Source organism: Rhodnius prolixus, unplaced genomic scaffold (genome assembly GCF_049639745.1).
Source record: "Rhodnius prolixus isolate KJV_2025 unplaced genomic scaffold, Rpr scaffold_4, whole genome shotgun sequence".
NCBI classification, from domain to species: Eukaryota; Metazoa; Arthropoda; class Insecta; order Hemiptera; family Reduviidae; genus Rhodnius; species Rhodnius prolixus.
The window spans coordinates 31,090,545-31,101,714 of NW_027411614.1; the positions used below are offsets into that span (position 1 = coordinate 31,090,545).

Here is an 11,170-nt window from a genome sequence, read left to right on the forward strand (position 1 = left end):
AAGTCTTATATGTATAGCTAATAACACATTAACAATAGCATGCACATTGGTATTAATTAAAACTAGACTTGAATATTTTTTTTATGGCAATTTTTTATTTATTTATTTAAGGCGCGTCAACAATTAAGGTTATTGGCGCCCGGAGCTTTTTACAGTGCACTCCCGGCCTCCGGACAGTGTTCTCTCGTTACAGACAACAGTCCATCACCGGACAGTGAGCTGTAAGAAGCTCCTAGGAAGAGAAAATCTAAGGGTCAGCTGCTGGATTCGAACCTGGGTCCTCCGCGTGGGAGTCCAGTACGCTAATCGCATAGCTAATCCCTTCCTTGGTTTAAATTAAACAAAAGATTTAAATTATGTAGTCAAAATCAACGGGCAAATCTTTAATCTTATTTAATCGGCAACATTCCTAAAAATGACGTAATATGTCGGAAGTACTATATAGATTAAAAAGCAATTCTCAATAAATCGTAAAGTAACTTTGGAGGATGCCATCCCCTCTCTCAGAAGCTCCTTTACAGAATTTATTGGAAAAATGTTTCAAATATAAGTTGATGCTCTACAGAATCAAGTTCAAAGATACTCGTTAGAGCAGTTTTTAAGAAAATTTAAAAAAAATAATATTGAAAATAATTTCTCTTTCTTAGATGAAACAGTTAAAAAAAGTATAATTAAGCATTTTTAAGCATACGATTTTTTATATGAAATCCAAAGGAATATGGACGAAGTACAAAGAACGTTGATATAATCTATAGTTATACGACCCAACTAAACCACCATTTAATGGGAGAAGCTCAATATTTTATTGCTTTCATTGATGACGTTACTAGATTTATAGTGATCATTTCATAAAACATTAAAGCAATGTTTTACGCAATGTGCAAAAAAAGAAGCAAGATGAAGCGTTGCTATTATTGTTCTTCGTTATTCACATTTTTTTGTTAGTATGCCAAGCACTAATTATGCACTTTTGAAATGGGAAAATTAAATTAACATACCATCATGTATCCTGGATTGGAATCTTTGGCACTCACCTAAAATAAAAATAAAAAAAAAAAAAAGTAAAAAAAAAAAAACAAAAACTAGAAGGATCAAAAATTTTAAACCTGCATTTTAAACGGGATAAAAATTAAAATTTAACATGTTTTTTAATTTTTTTTTGCTTGTCTTTGTCCAATTGATCAAAATTAATAGTGATGTAACAAATTTTCAAAAAAAAAAAAAAAGTCCATAGATTTTACAAACACTAACAAAGCAAGTGATTTAGCAGAGACTCCAAGGAATGCTATCAATTTGTAAGATAAGGAGTAATTTAAAAGAAGAGACTGAAGATAAATTTTAAAAGCATAACTGGCTGCTCTAAAGAAAGCTGCCCATTTTCTATTGAGGATGACTGAAAATATCCAAGTACGTTCCATGCCATTATTTATTCACTAGAAACACATTAGATATACGTATTCTTAGAAGAGATAAATGATTTACAAACCTACGAGCTGAAGTAATTAATAACCTAAACGATCCTAGGACACTGCGAATATAATTATGCTTCAAATTATTTCCCTCACAACTCGTTTATTAGAACAAAATGGGGCCTTCTTGATATCGTCAGGCAGAATGGTCTAACAAAAATGAAGTACTCGCCAGGTACACAAATTAAGAGGCTTGACGGTCACCTACCTCTTTTGGATTACCGTTCATCTGTCTTCTTAGATGTCATTCCGAATCCTGTTTATCACCATGTCAATAGCTTGTTAATACAACTATTTTTCTCTTATTTTAACCCCCTCATTTATCCAGCAGACTTCCTAACAGATTATAACCAATAATATTTAAATTGTAATAACCTTATAAATCTTATGTCCGTTCGTTCCAATGACCCGATGAATTTTTAATTTCAGCTTTTCAGTAGATCTTCGCAGCTCAATTTCGGGAGTTGGGCAACCTAATAAAAAATAAAAATTGTAATTTACAATATATTATCAGGGTAACAAATAAGTTACTGCTTTTTATACAAGATTTTGTATATATTTAATTATTTCGGTAAACAAAAAACCTTTTTCAAGTAATTTTTGCTCAAGAACAACTTTACTATTTTTTAAAAAATAAGAAAAGAAATTAACTTAAAATGCCATACAGATAAAAACACAAAAAGTGTACTTTTTGTAAAAAGAATGAGCAGTATTTGTAGATAAAAACTAAACAAAATTATAATGCAAACTACTGTTACAAAACCTACAATTATTATATAAGTTCTTTTTCCCCTTTGTTTTTTAATTACTTAAAATAGGATTTTAAAAAAAAAACAACTATGTCATTCAATCCAAATTTTGGAATAAATTGGGATGAAGATTATAAGAATGCAGCTATTGTAGTAATATACCAAAATGTTGGGATTGTTTCGTTACTCACAACGTTAAAAATTATAAATATTTAAAAATATAAAAAATAAATTTAAAAATATTAATATACACTATTTTTCATTGAAGTTTAATGCAGAATAATGCATAATAATAAGGTTTTAGAAGATAGCGATAAGGGCTGTAATAAACTCATTTAAATTAAAAAAATAAAATAGGGAATTTTGAAGAATTACATAACAATGTCCGTGATCCTCATTTAAAAGCAAGAATTCTCATTATGAAAAATAAAATTATTCCTAAAATATTCTATGGCACCTCCGAAGCTAACTGGTGTAGTAGCCATGTAAAGGATTCAATAAAAATTGACTAAGTAAGGGGTATTCCCTAACGTTTCTGCTAAAAACAATATACTTTTACGTGCAGTTTTTCATTATATATCAACCCTTTAACAACTTTCCTACCGGACAGTTTTATTTAAGTTAAAAGCTAAAAGCACGAATCAAATTCAATTTTGAGTTTTTTACTCTTTCAAAGACCAATTTCATAGTTATAAATTAAAAAGACCAGATTAAACTAATCTGAATCATCAAGGAATGAAAATACTAATCAGCGCAAATGAAATACTTACTGCTTCTTGAAAGTTGCTCAATGGTTTTAGAATCTGAAAACCAAAAACATTTACTTTATAACAAACATAAAATTCATAATTAACATTCCATAAAACATAGAAACTAGAAGAGATAATTATTTCTGACTGAAAAATAATAAAATTAAATTATTTAACAAAAATGTGGTTACGTTTGTAGTGCTGGTTAATAAATTCATCCGTCATAGCACAAATTTGTATTGAAAGCTTGCCCCCTTTCGGATTTTTATCCATCATCAGTATGATGATATTCACTGAAGTATGTTTCCGTCTCGAACCAGTTGCTGACTGGATGAGGGAAGTTACAAGATATGTATGTGTGTTATTCAAAACATGATTGAATCTAAAACATTTTGTAAAAAATAATGAAAAAAAATTAATGAATGAATTAAATAGTAAAAAATTAAAAATTAAAATACATTAAGGTTTTATTCGTTGTACATGTATAATGTTTTAGAATTTAAAGTTAGAGTTGATTTTTTTTACGTGGGGCGCGCGAATTTAAACTGAATTATAATTTAATGTTTTCTGTCGTGAATTCGCGTGCCCACCGTAAAAAGTACAACTCTTACTTTAAATTCTAGAACATCATACATGCACAAAACGTGTAGAACCCTTAATGAAGTACTAGGTTTCATTAATTTTATTTCATTATTTTAACAATGATTCACGATACATTTAAATTTTGAAGGAAAACATACACACACATAACCATATAACCTCCTTCACTCAGTTAGCAAATGTAGAACGAGACGAAAACATAAACGAAGTCGAAATCTCTACCTCAAACGATTAATCTAAACTCTTTTGCTGAATGAAAATCCGAAATCAGTCAGGGATACAAATAAATATGTGTGCAATGATGGATAAAATCAACGATATTTCACAAATGTTTGAGTAATAAGAAAGTATAATAACATGTACTGACAATAGCACGTTCCCTAATACAAAATGAACGATGAAACTATTTCTTAGAGGCTTCCAAAACGAACAAAACTATGTACATAGGTAAAGAATAAAAAGATGTTCACAATCAACTATTCCAATTGTTAACATAATTATTTTCTACCCAGGATGTAAACCAAAACTATTGCCGTATAAAGGTTGGTAGCTTTTAGAACAAGATGGTGACATCATAGGAACTGAAAATGGCTTGGGGTTCTCCTTTCGTATTTTTTTCTTTAATGCTCACTCAATCGTGCACAATGACCAACTTACCGCGCGTGAGTCGTTAGAGGTATGAATTTTTTAAAAAAAGAATCTTACATTGAAAAGATAATATTAAAGTTCCACTCATAAAAACAACTTCACGTCAATAAAAAATCTACAAGAAGTAAAACAGAAAGTAAATTAAATAACGCGGAATTCTTCCACCTTGAAAAATATAAAAATCAATTAAAGGTAAAGAAAAAAAAATTAACCAGAGATCTCTTTAAAGCCTGGTTACAGAATTTTAAAGAAATTTAACTGATTCAACCAGGGAACACTACTGCACTGTAGTGCTCTGCACCACTCCTCAGTCCACTCCTGACTCACAGTTTAACAACGCAATGATGAAGACTACAGACCTTCTAAAACAAAGAATTACGTATTGCACTAAAAACCCTTATTCACTAGAAAACACAAATTTAACTCTAAACAAGATATTCTCACTGACACACACAATGACTAAATTAGTAAAAACTTAACATCCAGCATTACATATGTGAGACTACTTCTTCAAGAAAGTTGAAACCCAGATGTATCAAGGATCTTTGTTTTTCCCAGTACTTACATATTACAATGTATTCCGGTCTTAACAACAGAAAGATAATGATTATAAATTTAATTTTTTTTTTTTTTAAATATTTGCAGAAGATAGTATTGGTGTTTAGAGATGATTTTTGAAGGCTACAATTTGAGATGGAAGGATGCAAATCTGGGGTAATTTATTTGGCTGGCCAAATTTCTTTTTCAAGTTAATTTGTTGTTTGATGGTTTTTAAGTAATTCATTGCAAACTAGATTATGAAGAGATTACATATTACCTGTTTATAAACATGACTGCTTAAAGATTTAGGGAATATGAATTATTCGCAATTTAAACTTAAAACTGAAGACAAGTCAGGATACGTGAAGATTGAACCAAAGCTGTATATACTTAATCAAACGTTTAAGGTAAATTACCAAGAGATAAACATATACGACGCAAATATCAGAAAAGAATGAACAGACGAATACTTATAAGACCAAAAACAACAGTTTCGAAGTTTGCAATTTTAATTAAACTTCTCAAAATTAAAATTCAATACAATAATAAAAATCCTAAATAAAAAAAACAATAATATAAAATAAACTGCTATAAATAAAAAAATATAAAATAAACTGTTAGTGACCAAAGTAGCTGACTGCAGAATTAATCCGTCAAAGCCGTAAGGCTATAAGGATGATTGTAGGCCTATTAACTGACACTACAGGCTCAGGAAGCACATGCATCGCATGGGCCTGGCAGATGATAGCCTTTGCAGGTTCTGTCAGGAAGAGGAGGAAACGGCACTGCACGTGTTGTGTCAGTGCGAGGGGCTAGTATGGCTAAGGATGTTACTTCTCGGGGAAGAAAAACCAAGGTCTGTGAGCTTTACCCAAGAGTCGCTCTCCAGTATTAGGAGTCTGATCAAAAGGACAGGTCTGGAGGGTGAGCTTTAGAGTGAGAGGAGCCACAATAGATCCAAAGGGGTCGCAGTGGCGTAGGCCTTGAGGCCGCCCTAGTTTAATCTATCAATCTATCTATCTATCCAGTGACCTAAGTATCTAAACGTGTTTAGAACACCTTCGAAATTCACTCTTCACAATAATCATTTTGTTAAAACTTTTACAAAGTAACATCTAAATGAAGTTTTTGTAAAATAGCAAGTTTAGCTACTAGTGAAGACAAATAAAATTTCAAGAAGGAACCACCACTTGCCTAAACGGTCATGATTATCTGTCTTGTCATTGAATCAATTATTATTTTTATAAAAAAAAAGGCGTTGAAATCAAAACAAAAATACAGTTAATAACGCCATAACGAAAATATCACATTGTAGTTGAAAAATAAATACAATAAGTGCGTTTTGAACCATAATGATTAGAGCCACTACTTCGCCGATTTCATTTAAAGCTTTGGACAATTACAACATGCAGCCCCATTTTAGTTTACTCTAGCAAAATCATTACCCACAAATATGTGCAAATCTTGAAGCTAAGAGACGTTACGACTTCATAAATTTGGTGCTTTTCAAGTTTTTCTTCTTTATTATTTAAAACAAAATTTACATTTACATATATATAGCTCACCAAAGTAGTAAATCTTCAATAATCACTAGTTATCGGTTTCTGGACTATTAATCCTGTATAAAAGAAATCAAATTTCAATTAAAAATATAAATTATCGCTGAAAAACTCCCTATCGTGCAATAATTGTGTACTATTTAGCAAAAGAGTAAAGTAAAGCAGTAAAAGTTAAGTAAAGCAAAAACAAGAAAGTAATATACAAAAAAAAAAAATGCAATGAACACCGATGACAACCATTATCTCCAAGAATCTCTCTACCTCTCAAGAATATGTCTACCTCTTCCTTGGAGCAAGTGGACAAGCCACTAGTTTAGAAATTTTAATCATTCAATACTAATAACATCTCACATACGCCTGCAGGGATATAAATGATGAATGCAATTAAGCGTATCTTCACACAAAATCTGGCTCATCACATTCACACAACCACAATATGGATTCTACATTTTACCAAATAGAAAAAGAAAAAAAAAGAGAGAGACAGAAAAATTGACAAAGACGGATGTTTTAAAATAGGACGTTTTATGCAGTTTTTGATGATCAACTCTTATTCTAATGTCTTGCCAGAGTTTTGGTACAAAAATTTGTAACACAGTTATGATTTAAGAGCTTCGGTTAAGTTAAGTGCTGGAAACCTAATTATTATAAATAATAATATAACAGAAATATTCTCTAAGCTTCTTCAAGCACCATTCACTTTATTTAATTAAAGAAAATCTAAAGTCTTTGGCAATAGCTCGCTGGTCCATGTTTCAAACATCCACAAATTCCATGTTTTTAAACATGTTGCAGAAGATTCAGTTTATTTACTAATTTTTATTCTTTGCGGACGAATCTATTATAAATTCATCCAACAAACTTCGAATTTTCTCATTTACTTGACAAAGTTTTTAAACTTGTTACTGAAAAGTCAGTTTAATTTATTTTTTATCTTCACTTTTATACAAAAAAAAAAAAAAAAATTATCTGGAAAGCTCAACTTATTTATACATCTCCAAACTTCTCGGTAGTCCAAAGCTGTTTTAAAAGCAACGAAGATGAAGACATAAAAAAGCAAGGATTCGTTAAGAAAAGTAAAAATAAAAAGAATATAAAGTAAAGTATAATTTATCTTCCAATAATTTATTTTTAGTAGTTTTAAAACAAGATTTATTTTTTCAGATGATTCTTTAGTATATTGAACTTTATTTACTTTAATATTTTGTCTATTGCAATATTGAAACTTAATACCTGATAAAAATATTGAGAATAAGGATGCTTAATTCGGTAAAAACTCTAATATGTAAGAAAACCTAAAAATGTCACGTTTGGTAGAGGAGGAAAATCGTATCAATTTACTGAAAAACCGAAAATCGGATAATAAACAAAAAGAACCATACCTAATCGAACTAGAATGATCTTAGGATGTTGTGATTCTATGTGTTGGAGAATATGGTGATGAAAAAAGAAGCCGTTATTAAATGGGATGCGGCACTTCTTACAATAGTAGATGTTCTCGAAACCTGAAACATAAAACCTAGGATAAATTGTTTATCAACCCACTAACCACTTAGATTTATTATTACTCTTTAGAACTTATTTTTGTTTGAATTTTGATTCCTTGTGGACGAATCTTTTATAAAAATTCAGCCTACAAGCTTCCAATTTCCTCATTTATTTAGCAATTCAAAATGAAGTTTTCTAACATGTAACAGAAAAGGGGAGGGAAGGGACTACGAGCGACTTATTGTGCCTTTGAACATGTAACAAAAGATTCGGTTTATTCATTTACTTTTATTTTTTTGTAAAATACTATAATCACTACTATTTGTGTAAAGTTTTGCAGTTACAATACTTAGAATGAAAAGTTGTAGAAAACGTTGTCCAGTGCAACTACAGTTTCCTTTTTCTACTTTTCCATACAGAATAATAATAAAAACTTGGCTATCAATCCTTAAATTTTAATCATTTACGGTCTATAAATTTTAATTTAAAAAATATATACTGGAATACAGAATACAACATATTTGCAATTCAAAAAATAATTTCTCGTACTAACACTAATGATCGTTGTACCTGTTTTTCTCTAGTCCACATTTCTGGCATTAGAACTTGATTATAATGGTAAACAGCGAACTTAAAATTCCTCAGAGTCTAAGTTTAAAAAAATCTAGGATATTTAGTAGTTCAATTTGGAATCAACTTATTCTTTGAATTCTTTTTAATTCGGTAAAAGCATTATTTCCTTCAAACGCTTTATACAACCACGCTTTTTTTTTCTTAAATTCTACTAAATTCAAGAGATTGCATTAAGTAAACATATTATTCAACATAAATTCTATTAATTTTTGGTTGCCGTTAGTAAAAACTAACCTAAAAGTAATCAGTATAATTGAGTTTAAATAAGTTAAAATATAGGTAAAAAAGTTTTTTTTTTTTTTTAATTCGTGGCAATGACAAGATAAATCAAATAGTAAAACAACTTTGGCTTTTCCCTAAACAAGAAACGTAGCAATATTTATTTTCTGCAATTTCCACTTAACAGAGAATAAATAGGACTCCGAGCAAAATTTTAATGAAATGACAGTGTTACTTTAGATTTTCTTCATCCAAAAAAATGCTCACAAAAAATATATACAATCTAATCAATGGATGGTGATAACATGCAACGAATACATATTCATAATCCTAACCTACTATTGTTTTATTAACCATATATTATACTCACCTTTAAAAGAAGTTTCGGAATCGCTATTTTGACTATGATTGGAATCTAAAATGAAATAATAAAAATATTATTCACTAAAACACTTTCAATTTTAACAAAGTCTATTTTTGTTTACCTTTTTCAAAAACTGTGGTCATTTCCCTGGTGGTAAATGACCACCATCGTGAAGTTAACTTGCTAGTTCACTTGTCAAAAAAAAAATGTAGTTTTCAAATAGGCAGTATTACAACGTTTTAAGAGGCACAAAAACAAAATGTCCAACGTTTTGCAAGATTCGTTATGCATTTGTTTGGCATTCGGCCTATGTCAACATCTAAAGAACATTGAATTCCCACTAACACTGAAATACTGAGCGGATTACGGATCGATATTAAATACACCGGCAGCGGAGAAACTTAGTGCATAAAAAGGCTGCGTTCGATAGTTTGAGCTCACATCCCGCAAACTTGGGCTGGTATTGAAGGGACTACTTTACCTCACCGTGGCGCGCTAGGTTATCCCACTCCTAGTCAATTCATGATTTTAAAAAGAATTTTCTAAAATAAAAAAAATAATCGATAACAACAATCCAAAATCATAATTATATAACTTTGGGAAGGAATCGAAAAAACTTGATTGACCCCAACTTACGTTTGGTATGAATAAATTAAACTAAAGGTGGCCCTGATTGGATGAAGTGTGGATAACGCTGGACAGGCACCCAATCGAAATGCCCCTTACAAGTAGGGGTCCTTTGGCTGGCGTTCAATTCCAACTATTGAACCGAGCATGCGCGGGGTAACTTTGTTCAGCAATTAACATTGGTTTCCATTGGTCCGGGGCCTGTATGAGGCTTCAACAATTCCAATGATCCCGTGAGTTTAGGGGCACCGTATAGCTGGAGAACTGCACATTTCTCCGACTACGCTCGAAAATATCCGACGCTTTAATCAACTTTCCCTCTATTTCTTTTCTTTCTTCTTTTTTTTTTTTAGCCTGGGTTCTTCATTGCTCCACTAAGCTCTTTTTTCTACCTACAGCATTAATTCTAATTCGACCATTTTATTGATAGTTCACGTTTTAAAAATTTCTTCCGGAAAAATTTAAATACGAGCTGCTTATACCCAAATAGAGTATATAACAAAAGAAAAATATGGCTTTTGAGCTAAAATAATTTCTTAAATTAATGCTGTATTTGTTTTTGTAATTTTGGAACTTGCAGCTGTTAGAGATTTCCGGGAAGAAAATGTTTAGAGGAATTTATATTAATTTAACAGTCGGTAATAATAAAGAAGTATTTCTTTAATAATCAATACAGTATATATTTTATTTCTTTTTGTATTTCTAATCAAGAAAAGATTATAATGTACATAAAGAATATAAACGAGTACTGATAGTGAAAATTCAGTTTTATTTTTTAAGTTGTTACTCCTTTTTTATTTTACTTTTTTAAATTCGCCGTTCGTTAAAATTCTTACATTAAATGCTCTTAGACTTAGACTCTACAATTTTATAAAACTCGAAACATAAAGAATAGCCCAACATTTTGGATTGTTGTGAAGTGAAGAGATAAGGAAGTGATAAGTTTCTGTGCAACCACACATCATGCTAAAGAAGAATAAGCAGAAGTTTTATTTCTTTGCACAATTGGTATGATTTCTGTCATTTAAATGAAGGAGCGTTCGTTCATTTACAATTGCAAATGTTTATATTTAACAAATTTTATTTCGATGATCAAAGAATTCTTAACGTGTAAACTATAAATGAATTCCTGGATTGGAAAGCTATATCCTTTCTAGCATTGTTCATTGTATTTGGCAACTAATTCTTTATTCCAGTTTTCTTCCTACATCCTTTCTTTTCCACCGGTAAAAACAAGAGCAAAAGCCAACTTCCAGAAAATAAAAACTTCAATTTAAACCAAGACGGAAGTAGTTATTATAATTAGTTAAGATTTTTTCAATAGTTATTTATTTCCTGGAATAAGCATTTTAATAAAGTTGGAATTCATTCAAAACGAAATAGTTTCCTTTAAAATTACTTTATCTAGTGATTTTATGTAATACATAAATATGCCATAACAAGAAGAATGACTTGCAGTAAATATTATTCATATCAACAAGTATTGTGAATGCTCGTGGTGTTGCACGTTTGTGTCATGCAAACA

The 11,170-nt window shown here is 30.4% G+C and overlaps 1 protein-coding gene across 7 annotated transcripts in view; it reads right to left on the reverse strand.

Annotated features, from left to right (window-relative positions):
- Positions 1–9,831, reverse strand: part of LOC141455360 (uncharacterized) — a 33,087-nt gene extending 23,256 nt beyond the window's left edge. The window contains exons 1-7 of one of the 7 annotated variants that reach the window (XM_074130362.1): positions 9,025–9,065; positions 7,697–7,833; positions 6,321–6,373; positions 3,159–3,349; positions 2,989–3,021; positions 1,845–1,942; positions 999–1,034 (exon numbers count right to left, since the gene is read on the reverse strand). In XM_074130362.1, coding sequence (XP_073986463.1) covers positions 999–1,034; positions 1,845–1,942; positions 2,989–3,021; positions 3,159–3,243 — 252 coding nt within the window. In that variant the 5' untranslated portion in view covers positions 3,244–3,349; positions 6,321–6,373; positions 7,697–7,833; positions 9,025–9,065. Of the gene's footprint in view, positions 1–998; positions 1,035–1,677; positions 1,943–2,988; positions 3,022–3,158; positions 3,350–6,320; positions 6,374–7,696; positions 7,834–9,024; positions 9,070–9,139 lie in introns of those variants that run through there. The other 6 variants (XM_074130360.1, XM_074130366.1, XM_074130364.1 and 3 more) reach the window with 6 other exon arrangements.
- Between the last annotated feature and the right edge of the window lie 1,339 nt (positions 9,832–11,170).